This window comes from Zingiber officinale, chromosome 4B, assembly GCF_018446385.1.
Source record: "Zingiber officinale cultivar Zhangliang chromosome 4B, Zo_v1.1, whole genome shotgun sequence".
NCBI classification, from domain to species: Eukaryota; Viridiplantae; Streptophyta; class Magnoliopsida; order Zingiberales; family Zingiberaceae; genus Zingiber; species Zingiber officinale.
In genome coordinates this window covers 124,713,631-124,735,595 of record NC_055993.1, presented here as the reverse complement: position 1 = coordinate 124,735,595, position 21,965 = coordinate 124,713,631, and the positions used below count along the sequence as shown (strand labels likewise).

The window sequence follows — 21,965 nt, the reverse complement described above, 5'->3', positions numbered from 1 at the left end:
ATTTAAAGAGAACCCTGTTGATCAGTGCATATATGTCAAGTTCAGTGGAAACAAGTTTGTTATACTTGTTTTATATGTGGACGATATATTACTTGCGAGCAATAATAAGGGTATGCTGCATCAAACCAAGTCATTTCTATCTGGTAATTTTGAAATGAAAGATCTTGGTGAAGCATCCTTTGTTTTAGGCATACAGATATATCGTGATCGTTCAAGAGGTATTCTTGGACTTTCACAATAGGCCTATATTGAAAATGTGCTTATAAGGTATGATATGCAGATCTGTACACCCAGTGACACACCTGTGTCAAGAGGTGATAAGTTCAGCTTGCAGCAGTGTCCACGGCTTAAACTTGAAATAAAAGAGATGGAGTAATTCCCATATGCATCAGCAATGGGAAGTCTCATGTATGCACAAGTTTGTACTCGACCAGATATAGCATATATAGTGGGGATGTTAGGCATATTTGTTAGTAACCCAGGATCGTCACACTGGAAAGCGGTAAAGAGAGTGATGCGGTATTTCCAAAGAACTAAAGGACATATGCTCAAGATCAGATCATCTGGAGGTGATTGGATATTCAGACTCCGATTTTGCTGGATGCTTGGATAGCAGAAGATTTACTTCGGGTTATATCTGTTGGTCCCTTTGGAGGCCGGTAAGAGGGGAGCGGTGAATTGCCCTACAAAAATTAAACCACAAACTTTTCTCGGATATTCAACTAATTTAAAAGAACTGGTAATAATAAAAAAAAGACTAATTAGAAACTAATTCAGACACAGAGGGTTTACTTGGTTTGCAATCAGAGGATTGCTAATCCAAGACAAAGATGGCGCACTATCTGATTCTCCTTTGGACGGAGTAGCCTCTTACAGCGTTGACAGTACAAACGAATAGAAAGCACAGAGAAAATGGATTACAAGTTGATTGAATGATCTGTGCAAACCAGTGCTATAGGGGGTGCCCCGAAGGGTTTCGAGCGCCCTGGGGGGATAAAATTTTATCCCCCAACGTTCAGTCAACGTCCACATCATCGTGGATGAGATTTGGGTTCCGGGCGCCCGGAAGGGTTCCCGACGCCCGGACCCTCAAAAGGTGCCCAGGGCGCCCGGACCTACTTAAGTCAACCCTGTTGACTTTTTGTGGTTCCTCTGCTCCGGTTTAGCACGTCTCGGTCCGGGTCTTCAACTCCGGCTCCGCTAGCTTGGATGATCTCGGCCATCCGGAATAGGGCTCACCCGAACCCAAGTTCCGGCCTTCTCCTCGAGCAGCCTTCCTTCCCGGTTTCTCGTCCCTCGAACGCCATGCACATTCTTCTCGTCCACCGGTATATTCTTCCGCGGTCACCTCGTCCCTCAGACGCACCGAGCCCGTCGGCTCTCTCCCGTGTCGTCCTTCTCGCTAGACGCGTCTTCCGCTCGACTTCCTGTGTTTCTAAGCTCCTGCACACTTAGACACAAGGGTTAGACAAAGCAGGACCTAACTTAACTTGTTTGATCACATCAAAACACCTTGAGGTTCCAACAATATCTTCATGCTTGCTGGAGGGGCTATATATTGGAGGAGCGTCAAACAGACGTTAGTAGCCACTTCGGGCAAAAACTTAGCCAAGTAACTATCTCAAGAACATCAAAGTCTTTTCTCTCTCACCTTTGCAGTAATGAGAATCTAATGATCTTGTCCATTAAACCTTCAGGAAGCAAGTGAGGACACTAGGAAAATTCTTTAGCTTCAGCTTCTTGTGGGGATTCTTCCAACGGCCTTATAAATCTGGCGATGACTGTGGATTTGAAGCTTTCCCTACATTGGGACTTAAGGCTTATGAGAACAAGTAACGAGAGTAGCCTATATTTGGTTTCATAATTCTAAACAATTTGAGTTTTAATAATTGATGAACTAATTTTTCAGATTTAACTTCGACTTTTCGGCTATGTATGTGGGAATCGGAATGATCTGCCCACAAATTGTGAATGTAACACTTCTCATAGGAATCATCCTTTCATGGGGAATCATGTGGCCTCTCATTAATAATCAAAAGGGTAACTGGTATTCAGCAGATCTTGCACCAAACAGTCTAGATGGCTTGCAGGGATACAGGGTAATCCTTGTTTCAACTAAAACCTAGCATTCCCTAGTTTTATCTAGGGGTGCAAATGAGCTGAGCCGCTCGCGAGCGGCTCGATCAAAGCTCGACTTGAGCTCGAATTTGACCGAGCTCGAGCCAAGCTCGAGCTCATTTAACACTGGCTCGAGGGCTCGTCGAGCCTAGTCAAGTCAGGTTAATTTAATATTTTAATAATTAAAATTATTATTATTTTTAAAATGAAGAATAAGTTAAGGAGGAGTTTGTGGCTAGAGCATGTCATTTAGTGTATTTGAGATCTACGGTTCGAATCCCTACTTGAATAGGCTTTTAATTTATTTTTCCAAGTCAGGCTCAAGCTTGACTTGAGCTCGACTCGAGCTCGAGCTCAAACTCACAAGCTCGATCGAGCTCGAGCTCAAGTCGAGCCTATGTATGTAGTTTTCTCGAGCTCGAGCTGGCATGAGCTCGAGCTTGGCTCGGCTCGATTACAGCCTTAGTTTTATCTTGTATTCAACATCATTAAGGTCTTTATAGTTGTCTCCATAATTCTTGGTGATGGCCTTTAGGGTGCGTTTGGTTCAAGTTATCATGTATAATCTTGGTTATGTTTAATGAATAACTTAGTTTAATATTTTATCATATTACCCTTAGTTGCAAAACCAACTATACTTAACTCTACGTTTTTTTACTTTTTCTTTTTCACGTTTTTCTTTATTTATATATATTTTTTATTTTTTTTTTTGTTTGTTTTTTTGATGTTTTTTTATTTTTTTATTTTATAAGATTTTTTTATTTTTTTACGTTTTTTTTAATTTTTCTGTTTTTTTATTTTTTTACGTTTTTTTTAATTTTTTATGTTTTTAACGTTTTTTATTATTTTTTACTTTTTAAATTTTTTTTATTTTTCCCGTTTTTTATTTTTTTATGTTTTCCTCATTTTTTTAATGTTTTTTCTATTTTTAAATGTTTTTCTATTTTTAAGTTTTTTTTTTTATGGTTTTTTATTTTTTTTATGTTTTTTCAAAATTTTAAATTTTATTTTTTATATTTTTCTGTTTTTTCTTTATGCTTTTCTTTTTTGTCATATTATTTTCTTATCCGAGTGTATTTTGGGTAAAAAAAATTAGTTAACCCCGAAATCAAGAAAAACCTCAATTTTTCGAGGTTTTCCGATTCTGGTTGCATGCCCCTTTTGCTGACGTGTCGAGTATGGAACATTATTCGAGAATCATCAATTACCTAAACCAAACATGATTTTTGTTGATAACCTTGGATGGATAACTAAGATTATCCAGAATAACCTCCAACCAAACACACCCTTACAATTTCCTCAAGGTCCTGACTAAAACAGTGCAAGCTTTCGTTTCTGATTCACAAAAAATCCATCTAATCACTCTTCCGGTCTCAGATGAAGTTCAAATGGCTAAACAACCAATCGTTTCATATGACGATGATAGGAGAGCTGAGGTATTCCTCAAAGATCAAATCCCAAAGTGAGTAGCAATTGGGGGATATAGTATAGTTTCCTTTGTCTCAATCATCACACTCCCTCACATCTTTCCTCCACTCAAGTGGTACTTCATCTTGGTTGCCTATGCCTTGGCTCCAGTACTAGCTTTCTGCAATGCCTATGGGTGTGGCCTCACAAATTGGAACATGGCTTCGACCTACACTAGGCTTGGTCAGGTGCCCACCATGGCGCTGTGCTTGCAGGCCTTGCTTCCTGTGGTGTCATGATGAACATTGTAGCCACTGCTTCTGATCTAATGCAAGACTTCAAAACTGGGTACTTAACACTTTCTTCTCCGAGATCTATGTTTGTGAGCCATCTCATTGGCATTTCCATGGGTTGTGTGGTTGCTCCATGTGTTTTCTGCCTTTACTATAAGGCCTTCGATGATATAGGCGTTCCAGGCAGTCAATATCCAGCACCTTGTGCCATTATTTACTGAAACATGGCAATTCTAGGGGTCAACGGTGTCTCCTCAGTCCTCACTACCAAAGCACTCCTCATATTGTGCTACATATTTTTTGTGTTGGCTATTCTCATCAACTTGGCAAGGGACTTGTTTCTTATAAGGTGGGCCAAAGTATACCAATTCCAATGGCAATGGCTATACCTTTTTACATTGGAACAGCCTTTGCCATCGACATGTTTATAGGAACTGTGATACTATGTGTGGCAAAAGATGGACAGGACAAAGGCAGCAGCATCTGGTCTGATATGTGGTGATGGAATATGGAGTCTACCTCAAGCAGTGCTTGCATTGGCCCAAGTCAAGCCACCGATATGCATGAAGTTTCTCTCCAGAAAAATGAATGAGAAGGAATCAAGGCGGACAGAATGAATTGTTGCAACCAGCTTTATCTGTTAGATATGATCTCTAAATATCTTATGGCACCAGTTATTATGTATTCAGATACTTATATGTAATATATGTTTAGCTTTTCTAATGGAAGTTATCTTTAGGGAGGGAAAGATAAATCACCTACCTGAATATTGTTCCATATTTTATGTTGTGTTGCAGTGGTAGTTTTCTACTATCGACTAGAAGTTTACTATGTACGTATATTGCAAGGTTTCTTTTTTGATACTACCTTTTCCAACTCTAAGTTCGTAGTAGTTGATAAGCTGTTTATCTCTCCTAGATAATTCTAGCAATTCATAAAGCCTTATAGTTGAGTTTATGCATAAACATCCTTTCTTGAGATGAAAAATGATAGAGGTGCAAAAGAAAACTATATGAAGAAATTTATAAATTTCATCTGAGCTAAAAATGTGAACTATAGATCTAAATAATAAACTAAATCTAGCAAAAACCCAAACTTTTAAGATGATTTAATTAATATTCAGAAGCTGATATGCTGATATGAGTGCAAAAAAAGTTACTGCAGTAGTTATATTGAAATGTAATGTCACAAAATCATGATGTTCTAACCTCTTTTACCTTTTGAATGGTTAGCCTGATAAAAGCCATTGAATCCTTATGCCATAGACTCGGCAAGGTCGGACAGCTGAAGCTTTTCAGAAGAGAACATGTACTAGCAGCTCTATTACTCTTAACATTTCCTGTATGAGATGTTTTGTGATCAAAGGCTGCTGCAGTCGAGTAACTTTCACTTCTCTCTTCTTGGGTGGCTGAAACCAAAGATTTGACACCCAAGTTAGACACATTACCAGCATAAGAAAAACTATATCAATCTCTTAATCTAATGGAAAAATAATCAACCAGCTGATCTATGACTTCATACCTTATTTCCACTCTGCTCATAAGAAGTCTGAAATTAAACAGTTCCATCAGGTTTAAACACTCTTGAGATCTACTCAACCCATTCCTCATCAACAAGTTCAAGTGACTTGGAGACTGACACAGTTACATCCAGTGATCCAGACTCAATGGGCAACTTTCCCCCTGTAACCAACCATTTACCCTAATTAATTATAATTGCGCAAATAGTCGCAAGATCACTTTTTAGATGCCAAAAGATTACTTAGGAGATTAACGCGTCTGCAGCTGCTTCAATTGTAAACCCTATGAATCACTAAATAGAAGTTCTGGACAACTGCCTTGCCGCAAGGAATGAAGTCAATCCCAACAAAGAACGAAAGGAAGGGGCAACTTTGACGAACACGTCGTCTCGAGCGGACAAATCCAATCCCAGACTCGAATCGATCGCAGAAGCGAGCACCGCATTGACAGAAATGAAGACGTTATCCGTCAGCAGAAGCACTCGTCTCTTGGACTCCGACATTTCCCTAAATCATAACTACATAAAAGAAACAGATTGTGGAAGATTCAATATAAACAGAAAAAAAAAAAAAGGAAGTTATCGAAAACGCCGCCATTCTATGACAGATCAAACAGGGGACGATCCGGCCACCTACCAGCGAGATTGCAACTGGAGGAGAAATCTTCCCGAGCCAAATCGAGGAGGCAGTCTAGGGTATCGAGAGATGGTGACGACCGACGCTTAAATTTCAAATTTATTCATATTTCTTTTATTTCTTAGTTGGACGGCGACAAGAGAACGTTGGCAAATTGGACGGTTCAGATAAAAGCACGATTTTAACATGGGAGGACTCTATTTTGACTAAGGCGGTGTTGCTGCCGTGTATTCCACGCGGCTCCTGCTAGATACGTGAGAGGAATACTCAGCGCATCTGACGGTCCATATTAAGTTTGACGGTCCAGATTGAAGAACGACTTCTTGATTGTTGCGTCTCGGTGAAAAAAATTTATACGAAAAGACTTTCTATAGGCTTTTCTTTCATGAAGACTAACTTTAGATTAATCCACACTAATCCCTTTAAATGATGACACTAAATCTTTTTTTATTACTCAACTATTTAAATAATTGTTCTAGAGTCAATGCAAGTCTTCTCCACTGATGTCCCTTTCATTTTGAAAGTTCTTAACATTTCATCTCTAATTATGAAAACAGCAATAATTGAGAGGTGCAATGAGCAGAACTTTTAAATTATAAGGAGTAATTTGATACCTCAAACTCTAATGGGAGGGGCTTTTCAAAAAAAGTGTAAATAATGGAGGTAAAATAAAATGATGGCTTGGTGCAGATGTTTTATTTTCTCGTACGATACAGAGAGAGAACAATGGCGATGCATCGATCAGTAGCGCTGCTGCTGCCGCTGCTGGTCATGGCGATCTCCGATGGCGCAAGCACTAATTCGAGCCGTAGTACAACTTCCTTCCACCTTCCCTCTAATTGCTCCAGCAGCTGCGGAGACATCGCCATCAGCTACCCCTTTGGGATCGAGCGCGGTTGCTTCCGCCCAGGCTTCGACCTCCTCTGCGACCGCGACGCCGACCATACCAAGCTCCTCCTTCCCGGCGGCGTCGCCACCGAGGTGCTCAGTATCTCTCCGTCTGCCCCCATCATGAACGTCCGTCTCGGCATCGCCACCATGAGCTACCAATCGCGCTCCCTCTTCACCGGCTGGACAGAGGCCCCCTTTGCCGCCCTCTTCTCCTCCGTCACCGCCCTTACCGTCGTCGGGTGCAGCGCCACCGCCTTACTTATGGACCGCAACAACAAAACCATCGGGAGCTGCATGACCATCTGCCCCAACGACGACGACTTGACCGCCGCCGAAGCGAGTTGCAGCGGGATCGGCTGCTGCCAGATCAGCCTACCGCTGTTGGTCCGTCCGTATGCGGTCCAACTCACCCGCAACGACTCGGAGCCCACCTCCAGCGTCAAGGCCTTCTTCTCCGGCAACGAGGAATATGTCTTCAAGAAGGCGGATATCTTCGCCGACGACAGCATCGCGCCGCCGGAGGTCTTTATGGAGTGGGCCATCAACGGCTCATCATCCTGCGAGGAAGCCATCAAGAGCACTTCTAATTACGCCTGCATCAGCAACAACAGCGTCTGCTCCGACAGCATAACCAGTGGCCTCGGTTACTACTGCGTTTGCATGCTAGGTTATCATGGCAATCCTTACATCACCGACGGCTGCCAAGGTAATAATCTATAAAGTTCTAATCAAAAGCACTAAAACATAATCAATCACTCCATTTAGATCATTCAAATATTCATCCAGCATCATCGCCGACGGAGACGGCGTCGCCGGCGTCACCTCATCGTCCCGTATCAGACTGCCCAACAAAGTGCGGAAACATCACTGTTCCTTTCCCCTTCGGTCTGCAAGAAGGCTGCTACAAGGAGGAGGAGGAGAGCTTCCGCTTGGTGTGCCAGGCGCCGATGCTCATGTTTAGTCGCTCAGGAATGAGCTTGTTTCACGTGGTGGAGGTGCTGCTTGAGGAAGGTCAAGTGCGAGTTCAACGAACAGATCAGACACCGGCAGAGGAAGTGCTGCTGGAGGGAGGCATCGATCCCCAGAGAGGTCCTTATAAATTTTTGGACGAGTCGATGATGTTTGAGTGGGCGATCCAAAAGTTGCCCTGCGCGGATGCTGTCAAACTGAATGAGACTCAATACGCGTGCGTCAGCCACCGCAGCGTGTGCGTTGATGTGTACGCCGCCGCCGCCGCCAATCGCTCCGGTTATCGCTGCAAGTGCGTCCAAGGCCACCATGGAAATCCATATGTTTTGGATGGCTGCCAAGGTCAGCCTCTTTCTCCCTCACTCCTTTAGATCAAACACCAATGGATAAACAGCTAGCTAGTCGTGCTCAAGTTCTCTGAACAGAGGATTCACGCAAGTTATATTTATCTTATTTATTTAAATTTTCTAGGTATACGGATTCCACGGGGACAAACAATGATGACAGGCATCGTTGCCGGAGTGAGCAGTACCATTGCACTTCTTTCTGTTTTAGCCACTGCGATATTTTTCGACCAAAGATTGAAACTGCTGAAACTGAAGCGGATGAAGGAGCGATACTTCCTCAAAAACCAAGGCTTGTTGTTGCAGAAACTACTATCGACTAATGACGATAATACAGGGAGAGCAAAGATCTTTTCTTTGAAAGAATTAGAGAAAGCAACCAACAACTTCGACCAGACGAGAATCCTCGGACAGGGAGGCCATGGCACAGTATACAAAGGCATCCTGTCCGATCAGCGTGTCGTCGCCATTAAAAGAACCAATATAGTAGTAGAGAGAGAGATCGATCAGTTTATAAACGAGGTTGCTATTCTTTCTCAAATCAATCATCGAAATGTTGTCAAGCTCTATGGATGCTGTTTAGAGACTGAGGTGCCTCTCCTGGTGTACGAGTTCATCACAAACGGAGCTCTTTCAGATCATCTCCATGGCCAAGGCAAAAGGTCCTCGTTATCATGGGAGGATCGACTAAGGATTGCATCACAAGTTGTGGGATCACTTTCTTATCTACACTCTGCCGCTTCAATATCGATATACCACCGAGACCTCAAGACATCAAATGTGCTCTTAGATGATACTTACACTGCAAAAGTTTCAGATTTCGGAGCTTCCAGATCTATTCCTATAGATCAGACACATCTGACCACAACAATACAAGGTACTTTTGGCTACTTGGATCCTGAATACTATCAAACTGGAAAACTGACAGAGAAGAGTGATGTATATAGCTTTGGGGTTATACTTTTGGAGCTTTTAACAGGAAAGAAACCTGTTCTATCCTCTAGATATGGGGAGATGAATTTGGTGATGTACTTCAACCAAGCGACAAAATATAAACACGTGTTCGATATCTTAGAGGCGAGGGTAAAGGCAGAGGGAGCAAAGCAAGAACTTGATGAAGTGATTCGTTTAGCAGAGGAATGCTTGAGGGTTAGAGGAGCAGAGAGGCCTAACATGAAAGAAGTAGAGACAAGATTGCAAGGTTTGACAAAGGGAAGGTTCAATAAGAAACTAGAATTAGCTTCTGTACATTGTGAAGAAGTTGAAGACCTTGATGGTGATCTATTTTGTGCTTCTTTTGAAGAGCAGCATTCAAGGTGCCCCAGCTTCGACGACTCGGAGCAAGAGTTCTCTCAGTCACTGAATTATTCAAGATGATTTGATACATGTTCTAGTGCTATATTAAAAGAATTCAATATACTTTTCTAATGGAGAAGCTCGAGATAAATCTTAAATGTATCTGGTAGTGTAACCATTATCGAGTACCAAGACGATATCGCTATCAATAACAGAAGTGATACGATGAGCAACGGCTATAACTGTCGACTCAGAGAATTGCTGTCTTAGGGTTTTTTGGATTACAGTATCAGTAATAGTATCTACTGAGGCAGTTGCTTCATCCAGAACCAATATCTTGTTTTTCCTCAAGAGTACCCTTGCTAAGCATACAAGCTGACGCTGGCCAACACTCCAGTTCTCACCATTTTCCATCACTGCACGGGGCATAAGTTAGCACCGATAATAAGGTAAACTAAGTCATCGCCAACCTTGTTTGTTAAATGCTTAACAATTCAGTAGGCACATCTTTGTGGCATGTTATTGATTCTAGTATCAGTTTATCACCATTATGAATGGTAACATACCTTTGGAGTTGAGATTCAATTCCTTCTTCCTTATCTCTTCTCCAATTGGCAATAATCCAAAGCCTACAAAGGACATAATAACAAGAAAATACATGGAAATGAAATGACTTTTTAAGTAATCATCTAGCAAATGACAACAATATGCATTAGTAAGCCGGAGCACCTTCCAAATCTCTTCGTCCGTGCATTCTTCGAGTGGGTCTAGATTGTTACGCACAGTTCCCTTGAACTTGACTGGATCCTGTGGGATAATGCTCAATCTGGATCTCAGGTCATGCAGCCCAATGGTTGAAATGTCAATGCCATCTATGAATACATGGCCAACTGTAGGTTCAATGATACGAAATATTGTCTGTATGATCGTTGATTTGCCACTGCCTGTTCTTCCAACAATTCCCGTCTTTCTTCCTCCAGGAAAAGTGCAAGTGAGACCCCGTAAAATGAATGGCATGCCACGGCCAAATCATACCTTTGACAAGTTAGAAGTACTTCAGCATAGAATTTCTTGAAGAATTGGCATTTCAAAAGCTGATACTAATCAAAAGCGACAATAGAATGAAGACAATGGACAACATAAGAAAACATAAAAATGTCTAAAGTCGGAAGACTTGAAAATATATACCTGATACCAAATGCAAACTGCTGCAATAGGAACAATGATGATGAGAACTGGCCATGCAACTTGGGGCATTACTGCAATTGCCCCTAGAAGTTGAATAAGAGAAGACGCAAAGGAACCAACTGATGAAGGAAGACTTGTATCCACTCTACTTTGGTCGGTTGATGCCTACACTAGCAAAAACATTTCTCAGACAGGAGCATGAGAAGGATATTCTTGAATGATAAAACAAAATTGGCGCGTACTCTATTTAAAACGCGCCCAGTGGGAGTGGAATCAAAGAATGACATGGGAGCGCGAAAAATGGATAAATGCATCTTGCTAAATAACATTGTTGCAGTCTTATATCCAGAAATTACAGTAAAAAAAGACCTTAGGAGGATGCAAGCAGCACTGCCAACAGCTAATGCAGCATAGACAGATATAAGAGTCGGGCCACTGATAGGAGGTTGTGATTCATCTGATTGAGGAGATTGCAAAGCCATCCAATAGTTACTTGCGATCCCAAAGCCATGAAAGAGTATTTGAGCCAGCAGTATCAGTGGAACAAGAGCTCCTTTGTATGCCATTGTAATATACCTCCAATAAACCCAAAATCCCACTTTGCCAATCTCTCTCTCTTCATCTTGTACATGTCCCTTCTGCATAACTTCCTCCGATTTATTATTTTCCTCATCTGGTAATTCCTTGTCTTGAGAAATCAATGCATTAGATTTCGTAGAAGAACCACCTTCCGAAGCGTCACTTGTTTGTTCTATCAAGTTATGTGCTGACAAAGTATTGGAATGGCACCAACAAGTTCCATGAACTTTGTTCCTGAGTTTAGCATCCCATTGTACTTGCCCAATTCAGCAATCCTTCCATCTTCTAATACCTATGTGAAGAATAAAGTTTACCTGACCAAAATCGAAACGAAGATGCAAATTTGCATGTGCAGAACTACTTACCAGGATAAGATCAGCTGCAGGTAAAATTTCCACCTGGTGAGTAACATAGACCACTGTTTTTTCAGATAAAAGTCCAAGCAAACATTCCTTCAGCAATAAAGATGTACACTAGTGTCATTCAAATCAGAACACGGCAGCAATAATTTAACAGAAAGAAATTCTCAATTCATATGCATTACATGCACACACGCTCTCTCTTTCTCTATCTTGCGACTAGCAGGAAGAAAACAAACAGTAGTGAATCAATTACCTTAAAGAGGTGTGATCCTGTGTGAGCATCGACTGCACTGAATGGATCATCAAATAAATAAATGTCAGCGTCATGGTAAATAGCACGAGCAATTTGCACACGTTGCTTTTGTCCCCCACTCAAGTTAATGCCTCTCTCCCCTATAATTGTTTGATCACTGGCCTCCAAATCCTTCTTCAAAGAGCATGCATCAAGAACTTGGTCATATTTATTCGCATCCATTTTATTACCAGAAGTTATGTTGTCTTGAATGCTACCACTCAGTATCCAGGGTGGCTGGGAGACATAAGCTTCTTTGCCACACAACTTAATAGTTCCGGAAATCTTTGGTACTTCGCCTAGAATACAGGACAGTAAACTTGATTTACCTGAACCAACAGATCCACAAACAGCAACCATCATTCCTGGCAATACACTGAAATTTAAATCCCTTAGAGTAAGATTTTCAAGGGAGGAATCCCAACTGAAATTACAATGGTTGATTTCAATTGCAACCTCCGAACTGCCTTTTGGGAGCTTCTGAACAACATTTGGTTGCAAATCCTCAAGCCAAAGAAATGCTGAAATTCTATCAAGATAAACTTTGGTTTGAACTAACTCAGATATGAAGCCTGGAATACTATAAATTGGATTCTGCAGATCTTGAAATATTGCAAGTGCTGTTAGAACTTTTCCTGTTCTCAAAGGAATCCCCATAAGCATACAAGCTCCAAAGGTCACTACCCCCACAAAAATTGAGGAACATGAGAATAAAAATTTTATAGCAAATGATGAGTGTGCAGATTTCCACAACCAATTTGTCTCATTTCTGATGAGTGTGCAGATTTCCACAACCAATTTGTCTCATTTCTCCTCATTTCCATTATTTTGGATAAAAATTTCATCTCCCAAGCTTGGAGCTTGAGGATTCTCATATTCTTCAAGATTTCTGAAGTGGCCTTCATTCTACTATCCTTGGAATCCATAATCTTTTTCGAGTAATTCTGCTGTAATTTGGCTAATGGAATGTTGGCTAACATTAAAGTTAGAGTGGTCACTAAGGCAATGAGTGAAGCAAGGCCAATCCTTGGATATAAGATTAACAAGGCCAACATTACCTTCACAGGGACTAACAGAAGATTAAGCAAGGGCCAAAGAGAAGAGCAAATGCCTGGAGCATCGATATTCATGTAATTTATGATTTCCCCACTGGTGTGTTTCTGTCTCGTGCAACTAGATAGAGTAAGACCTTTTTGGTAGATCATTGCAACAAGGGGGGGCCTTGAGCCTGATCCCAGCCTGTTTTATTCTAAAATAATATTGTACATAACATAGTTCATCAACAAGCTTTGACATAATGAAACCCAAAACCAAAAGGTACCCTCGATTTGCAAACTTCAGGTCACCGTTTAAATATTGTACAAAGTAATCAATGAGAAAGGGGCCAACAAATGAAGCCATTGTTGCCATTAGTGCACAGAAAGACCCCAATAAGAGTTCACTCCATGTTGATAAGATTAATGCCTTAGCTAATGTCCATGAGGTAATTATTCTATTAGGACTGGCCGGAGCATATGATTCAAGGATGCTTCTAAAAATTGGGAAGATAGTACGAACATCATCCTCCGTAGCTAATTGTGGCACATCTCTAAGGTTCAATGCCTTCCTATGACCAACAGAAAGCAAGGGACTGATCCAAGAGAAGGAAAGAATACTAAGAATGCTAGCATTCTCATATAGTGAACGAGAGGCAAGGTTAGTCTCATTCACATCGGAAAACCCATTTGCATTCCAACCACTTAAGAGAGGTTCCCCATGAATAGTCTCATTGACTACTCTCTTGCCAAAGTATCCAGCATAATTAAATATCAACCCTGCAAAACTGAGCAAAAGTGAAACACTAACTGATCTATGTAAGGGAATTCTTTCTTTGTGTGGTAAAGAATCCCCACAAGAAGGCCAGAACAGGATAATACCAAGTATACAACCCACCAAATCCTAAGGAAGGTCGGAAATCTATCCTCACTAGATTTGCTGAATCCAGTAAGTAGATAAGCAGTAAAGGCAAACCATGTAACCGCTCTGGTTGCTAATCCCACTTCAACAAAGAGAAGTCGGTCATTGCTATGATACCAGAAGTAGCCCAAAATGCAAAAGGATATATGAAACAGAACCAAGTTCATGGAAGTGAAAAGAGCGAGGTTGTAGTACAAGAATATGTTGTTATCTCCTCTACGCTGAGAGTGCCTAATGGACTTACGTTGCTGGCCAAACCAAATAACAGAGAGGGAAAGCAAGAAGCAGAGATGGCATGAAGAAGAAATGGCTGTTGGAAAACGTTGAATGGAAACGCGACTTGTGGGTTGTAGTCCCACAATGAAAGAGCGGCTTTACGACTAAATCGAGCAAAAGAAGTGAGAATTCAGGGCCTGGATTACACTAATCCTATAGTTCGTTTGTGAACTCAAATGCTCATACAAACTAACTGATCGGGACATGAGATGTCCACGTAAGTTTGCCAAGTAAGGCCACGTGTCTCTTTCATTTTTGGCAAAGGCCATGTGTCTCTTTCATTTGCTCAATGACATTGCACAATGACACATGTAAAACCACGTGTATCACTTGGAAGCAAAGCCACATGTTTGGCTTGCATGCATGCCACCTATGGTTGCATGATTCATTGGCTTGCCTTGCTAAGAAGAAGCCACGTTGTGGCTTGGAAACTAAGCCATGGTGTGGTCTTGTGAAGCAGCCACGTTGTGGTTTGCTTGGCAAACATGCAAGTCACGAGCTTGCAACACTCTTATCTATATAAGGTGGAGAAGACTTAAAGCAGAGAAGAGTATGAGTGTTTTGTGATCGTTTTACACCATTCTTGTCTAAGAGCAATTTGAGAGCAAGAATCCCCTCTAATTACTCTTTCTTTTCTACTGTGCATCTTTTGCCCAGTAGATATCTATGAGAGTTTTCAGGTATAGTTCAGATTGTCACGACAACTAGTGCTCGGTTGTGCTCGTGATCCTGTCGTTTTATCCTGGAAACAGACGTCCACCTAATCTTCTGAGCACGGCGGAGGGGACGAATCTGTTTTAAGGAGACATCACTCTGCTGGACTTGGCATCCACTCAATGTTCGTGTTGCAGCTCTCGGCATCCAGTCAGTATCTAGGAAGCATCAAACTTCGACTCTCGACGAAGAACGGGCAACAACTCACGGTGTCCGCTCGAGAAGGCGACGTATCAACTCGGCACAGGGCTCGGCTTGCTATAGCCGACAGCTTGAGATTATCTGCTCAAGCCTACTTATTTGTAAGTCGTATTTGTGCATCTGGCACAAACTCAGAAGTATGAAACAGAGCTTCTAAAGATTGTAACGGGTATACAACCCAACAAAACTTAAAACAGATTCGTCCCCTTGCCATGACGGCAGAAAATGTTGAGATGCAACAGGCTCAACATGTGCCAACCTCCTCCGCCCCGATTGAGAATGTGCCAATCAATCATGGGGAAAAGCCAGAAAAGTTCACAGGAGTGAATTTCAAGCGGTGGCAGCAGAAGATGTTCTTCTACTTAACCACGCTAGGTCTGGCAGGTATCTTGACCGAGGAAACTCCCAAGGTTGTTAAGGGTGTAGTTGAGGTGAACACCCTCCTTCTGATCGACAAATGGAACGATTCTGAGTTCCTCTGTCGAAACTACATCCTCAACAATCTTGCCGATTCACTCTATCTTGTGTATTGTGAGAAGAAAACGGCAAAGGAACTGTGGGAATCTATGGACAAGAAATATAAATAAGAGGATGCTGGAGCCAAAAAGTTTATTGTTGGTCGTTTCCTGGACTATTAGATGAGTGACTCGAAGTCTGTAATCAGTCAAGTTCAGGAGCTTCAAGTACTCTTACAAGAAATTCACTCAGAAGGTATGACTCTGAGTGAAACCTTCCAAGTGACAGCTATCATCGAAAAGCTACCAACTGGCTGGAAGGACCTTAAGAATTACCTGAAGCACAAGCAAAAGGAAATGAACTTGGAGGAACTTGTTGTTCACCTTCGTATAGAAGAAGACAACAAGAGTTCGGAGAGAAAACTGTTCTCTCAGGCTACTGTAAAAGCCAATGTTGTTGAGCACGGACAAAGCTCAAAACGGAAGCATCAAAAATCTTCCACGACGCAACCCAAAGGACAAAACATGAAAAAGAAGTTCTTAGGGAAATGCTACAATTGTGATCGTATGGGTCACAAGGCTTCGGACTGTAAAAGGCCAAAGAAGAAAAAGCTTGAGGCCAACCTGGCAGGAGAACAGGATCTGGATCTCTGCGCCGTGATCTCTGAGGTGAACTTAATAGGTTCCAATCCTCGGCAATGGTGGATCGATACTGGAGCCACCAGACATGTGTGCTACAGCAAGGAGCTACTCCACAACTTCGAAGAAGTCACTGGAGACAAACTGTTCATGGGGAACTCAGCAACCTCGGACATTATGAGCCAAGGAAAGGTGGTGCTGAAGATGACCTCGGGCAAGGACCTTACTCTGAACAATGTGTTGTATGTTTCGGAGATTCGGAAGAATCTAGTATCCGGATCACTTTTGAGCAAGCATGGCTTTCACATTATTTTTGAGTCGGACAGAGTTATATTATCCAAGAATGGTGTGTTTGTAGGAAGGGGCTATGTATCTAATGGGTTGTTTAAGCTCAATGTAATGGCCATTAGGCCCAAGATAAATAAAAATGAAAGCTCTTCCACTTATATTCTTGAGTCTTTGTGTTTGTGGCATGGTAGACTAGGACATGTTAACTACGATGTGTTGCGTAGATTAATAAACATGTAAAGCATACCTACATTCCACCTTGACCCAAAACACAAGTGTGAGATTTGTGTTGAAGCGAAAATGACAAGGTCATCCTTTCACCATATTGAACGAAGTAACGAACCACTTGACCTAATCCACACTAATGTGTGCGACTTAAAAGGTACGCCAACACGTGGTGGTAATAAATATTTCATCACTTTTGTAGATGATAACACAAAATACTGTTATATGTATCTTCTCAAAAGTAAGAATGATGTTATAGAGAAATTTTCTCTCTATAAGAATGAGGTTGAAAATCAGCTTAATAGAAAGATTAAGGTGGTTCGAAGTGACCGAGGCGGTGAATATGTGTCACCGTTCGCTGAATTGTGTGTTGTACATGGGATCAGACACGAAACAACAGCTCCTTATACTCCTCAGCAAAATGGAGTTGTTGAGCGCAAGAATCGAACTCTTAAGAAGATGATGAATGCTCTTCTATTAAGCTCTGGATTACCAGAGTCCATGTGGGGGGAAGCTGTGTTAACAGCTAATTACCTTTTAAATAAGGTGCCCCGGAAGAAAATAGATAAGAGCCCTTATGAGTTGTGAAATGGAAGACAACCGTCCTACAAATATTTACAAATGTGGGGGTGTCTTGCCAAAGTGTTGGTGCATGATCCGAAAAGGATTAAGATAGGACCAAAGGACTACATATTTATTGGATATGCACATAACAGTAGTGTTTATCGATTTTGTGTGTATGAGTCACACATACCGGAGATACACAAGAACTCGATAATCGAATCGAGAAATGCCTCGTTCTTCCAGCATGTGTTTCCGTATAAGACCCGAGAGGATGCTAGCTCCTCAAAACGGACATATAAAACACAAGATGAAGAAAAAGACGATGAACCAGTTGAGGTTGAGCTTAGACGGAGTAAACGAGCTCGGGTAGAAAAATCCTACGGATCGGATTTTATCACTTTTATGTTGGAAAGTGAGCCCCGGAGTTACGCAGAAGCGGTAAGCTCGTCTAATGGACCTTACTGGAGAGAGGCAATTGTATCTGAGATAGAATCTATCTTGCAAAATCACACTTGGGAACTCGTGGATCTTCCTCCGGAAAGTAAACCACTAGGATGTAAGTGGATCTTCAAGAAGAGAATGAAATCAGATGACACAATCGATAAATACAAGGCCAGATTGGTAATCAAAGGATACCGACAACAAGAAGGCCTTGATTACTTCGATACATATTCTCCGGTGTCTAGAATAACTTTCATTAGAGTATTGTTGGCTATCGCTGCTCTATGGAATCTCGAAATACATCAAATGGATGTCAAGACAGTCTTTCTAAATGGGGATTTAGAAGAGGAAATCTATATGGACCAACCTGAGGGGTTTTCTGTGTCAGGACAGAAAAACAAGGTCTGTAAATTGGTGAAGTCATTATATGGTTTGAAACAAGCACCAAAGCACTGGCATAAGAAATTTGATAATGCCATGAAGGAATGTGGCTTCAAGAGTAATGAATGTGATAAATGTGTCTACATGAAAGTCACAGAGAATAATTACATCATCTTGTGCCTATATGTAGATGACATACTTATCATTGGGAGTAATGATAAGATAATCAAATCCACTAAAGATATGTTGAACTCAAGATTTGACATGAAAGACATGGGTCTAGCTGATGTGATTCTAGGAATCAAAATTCTTAGAATGGCAGAAGGACTTGTTCTAAGTCAGTCCCATTACGTGGACAAGATTCTTAAGAGATTCACCAAGGGTGATACTGCGTTGGTACGAACGCCGATAGATACGAGTCAACATCTATCGAAAAATCGAGGTGAAAGTATCTCTCAGATAGAGTACTCTCGAGTAATTAAAAGTCTGATGTACTTGATGAGTTGTACACGACCAGACTTGGCCTACGTATTAAGCAAACTGAATAGATACACGAGTAATCCCGATGTGGAGCACTGGAAAGGGATAACAAGAGTACTGAGGTACTTGAGGTATACTCGTGAAGATGGACTACACTATAAAAGATATCCTGCTGTGATCGAAGGATACAGCGATGCAAGTTGGATCTCTGATATAAAAGATTTTAAGTCTACGAGTGGATATGTCTTCACTCTAGCTGGTACAACCATTGCCTGGAAATCCTCTAAGCAAATCGTAATAACCAGATCCACGATGGAATCTGAGTTTGTAGCTCTTGACAAATGTGGTGAAGAGGCTAAATGGCTACGACAATTCTTAGAAGATATTCCACGATGGCCGAAACCTGTGCCGGCGATTTGCATACATTGCGATAGTTAATCAGCTATCGGTCGGGCACAGAGTCATCTGTATAATGGTAAGTCTAGACATATACGTCGTAGACATAAGACCATTAGACAACTCCTCTCAACTGGAGTTATCACTGTTGACTAAGTCAAAGGATAACCTAGCGGATCCGCTAACCAAGGGGTTAAATCGAGAGTTAGTTGCAAGCTCATCAAGAGGAATGGGCTTGATGCCGTTGTCAGCGATCAGTACAGAGGATACCCAACCTATGCTGACTGGAGATCCCAAGAACTAGGTTCAAAGGGACAACTAATCTGCACTGACTAGACACACTGTGGGGGGTAGCCCAAAGACACAGTGACCAGACCAGGGTAAGCCGATGGGTTTTTAATGATCAAGAAGAGTAGATGGCAACTCTTGAGGGATCACCTATGTGAGAAAGAAGTGGGGCCGCTTCGAAGAGAATTGGAGGCTCAAGTCTTAGAAGTTCTCACAGAACCAAGCGTGTTCATGGTCAAGAACGAACACACTCATAAGACCCAAGCTATATCAGGGAAAGTCTTGGATAAGATCTGTCCATGCTTACACCAACGGCCGAACAGTTCAAAGACATCACGTCTACTAATCTGCCAATGAGCAAACAAAGTTTACAAGGAAAGGTTCAAAGGGTTACATCTACCTATCCTATACTCGACTCAACTGTCGAAGACTATCACAAATCCTTGTTTCCATTCATGTGAGGGATTGTTGGAAAACGTTGAATGGAAACGCGACTTGTGGGTTGTAGTCCCACAACGAAAGAACGGCTTTACGACTAAATCAAGCAAAAGAAGTGAAAATTCAAGGCCCGGATTACACTAATCCTATAGTTCGTTTGTGAACTCAAATGCTCATACAAACTGATCGGGACATGAGATATCCACGTAAGTTTGCCAAGTAAGGCCATGTGTCTCATTTCATTTTTGGCAAAGGCCATGTGTCTCTTTCATTTGCTCAATGACACATGTAAAACCACGTGTATCACTTGGAAGCAAAGCCACATGTTTGGCTTGCATGCATGCCACCTATGGTTGCATAATTCATTGGCTTGCCTTGCTAAGAAGAAGCCACGTTGTGGCTTGGAAACTAAGCCACGGTGTGGTCTTGTGAAGCAGCCACGTTGTGGTTTGCTTGGCAAACATGCAAGCCACAAGCTTGCAACACTCTTGTCTATATAAGGTGGAGAAGACTTAAAGCAGAGAAGAGTATGAGTGCTTTGTGATCGTTTTACACCATTCTTGTCTAAGAGCAATTTGAGAGCAAGAATCCCCTCTAATTACTTTTCTTTTCTACTGTGCATCTTTTGCCCCTTAGATATCTGTGAGAGTTTTCAGGTATAGTTCAGATCGTCACGATAACCAGTGCTCGGTTGTGCTCGTGATCCTGTCATTTTATCCTGGAAACAAACGTCCACCTAATCCTCTGAGCACGGCGGAGGGGATGAATCTGTTTTAAGGAGACATCACTCTGTTGGACTCGGCATCCACTTAGTGTTCGTGTTGTAGCTCTCGGCATCAAGTTGGTATCTAGGAAGCATCAAACTTCGACTCACGACGAAGAACGGGCAACAACTCACGGTGTCCGCTCGAGAAGGTGACGTATCAACTCGGCGTAAGGCTCGGCTTGCTATAGCCGACGGCTTGAGATTATCTGCTCAAGCCTACTTGTTTGTAAGTCGTATCTGTGCATCTGGCACAAACTCAGAAGTGTGAAACAGAGCTTCTGACGATTGTAACGGGTATACAACCCAACAATGGCATGGAGCAACAGCATAGGTTCTAAGAATAGCCCAGAAAGTTCATGGATTTGAACTAGAACTGGGTATAAGACGTTTGCTGTCATACCATGGATTTGTGCCAGGAAAAAACCCATATCCACAGCTCTTCGTAAAACTCTAAAGCAGCATTAGGGATTTCTGATTCTTGATTCAGGATTGCTTTAATACTTCTTGCTGAAAAAGGAGAACTTTCGAAGTCGGAAAGAAAATTGTGCTTTGTGGAGCAACAGATGGGTATTTGTTAAAGATTGAGAGACAATGTGACGTATGGAATGTGACGAGTGCTGCATTTTTTATTGACCATCTTTTGGAAGAATGATGGCAATGCTCTATTCTTTACTCATTTAAGAGACAAAAAATCACTCTTTTTTGGTACAAAATGACTCCGATTTGAACCGAGCGATCCATGCAACTTCCTAGAAAGCTAAAAAAAGATAAAGAAACTGCAACAGCGTAGTTGGAGTGTGCATCGACACGAGCCTTCTGCATTTAAGAAAGCAGAAATTAACACAGATAAAGTAGAAAAAGTTGGCATCTTTCTCGGCACAAGTCTTTGGAGCGATGTGCAGGAATCAACTTAAACTATAACTTAGAAGGTTTGCGTCGTCTCGTTGGTTGACGAACTAAAGAATCAGAAAATCATCTCAACAGTTCTCCATTTGCGAACAAATAAGTCGGAGGGTGAGAGAGCCATGTTCATTTCAACAGTTCTCTATTTACCAATAAAATACCATTCATGAATTTGACATCCATTCGATCAAAGCGCATGGATGTAAGTTTAGATTTTTAAAATTATTAGATTTTTTCTTATAATCAAAATGATTAATTTTTAAAAATTAGAAGGCCCATTGTCATTTAGCAAAATTTGAAGGTCAAATGAAAGTTTAAGAAATTGTTGGGGTAAGTGAAATTTTCTAGAATATTTTTTTAATATAATTGTTCTTGCCAAACTAATAATGTGCTTCTCTAAAATGTTATGGGGTAATCAATTTATCAATATTCAAAGAGTAAATTATTTTGTCCTCATGAACCTAACTGAGCTAGTACTCAGATGATAGATTGTCACAAGAGAACAAAATACCTGAGGAAATAATTTATTGGAGAAAAAAATTCCTCCTACTTAAAGCGACGTCACTCGGGATTTATCTCCCTTCCAAATGTCTTGGGGCGGGCCTGAAGGAGCGTCTAGGATGAGTACATCACCTTTTTTTCCACAAAAGAATAAATCTA

The 21,965-nt window shown here is 41.4% G+C and overlaps 1 protein-coding gene and 2 pseudogenes across 1 annotated transcript; 2 read left to right on the top strand and 1 right to left on the bottom strand.

Annotated features, from left to right (window-relative positions):
- Positions 1-1,949: 1,949 nt before the first annotated feature.
- On the top strand, positions 1,950-4,435 carry LOC121978639 (annotated as a pseudogene).
- A 2,230-nt stretch (positions 4,436-6,665) lies between these two features.
- Positions 6,666-10,051, top strand: LOC121976452 (wall-associated receptor kinase 1-like). The gene is made up of 3 exons (XM_042528620.1): positions 6,666-7,570; positions 7,651-8,175; positions 8,305-10,051. Exons 1-3 carry the CDS (start codon positions 6,700-6,702, stop codon positions 9,552-9,554), a joined length of 2,646 nt encoding a protein of 881 aa, XP_042384554.1. The 5' UTR covers positions 6,666-6,699; the 3' UTR covers positions 9,555-10,051.
- LOC121978638 lies at positions 9,627-14,017 on the bottom strand (annotated as a pseudogene).
- Positions 14,018-21,965: the final 7,948 nt, after the last annotated feature.

Excerpts from the sequence above, each read along its gene's own strand:
- LOC121976452 (XM_042528620.1), top strand. The coding sequence starts at position 6,700 with ATGGCGATGCATCGATCAGTAGCGCTGCTGCTGCCGCTGCTGGTCATG. Across the intron at positions 7,571-7,650 it reads CATCACCGACGGCTGCCAAG|CATCATCGCCGACGGAGACG; the intron begins GTAATAATCTAT and ends ATATTCATCCAG. Across the intron at positions 8,176-8,304 it reads TGTTTTGGATGGCTGCCAAG|GTATACGGATTCCACGGGGA; the intron begins GTCAGCCTCTTT and ends TAAATTTTCTAG.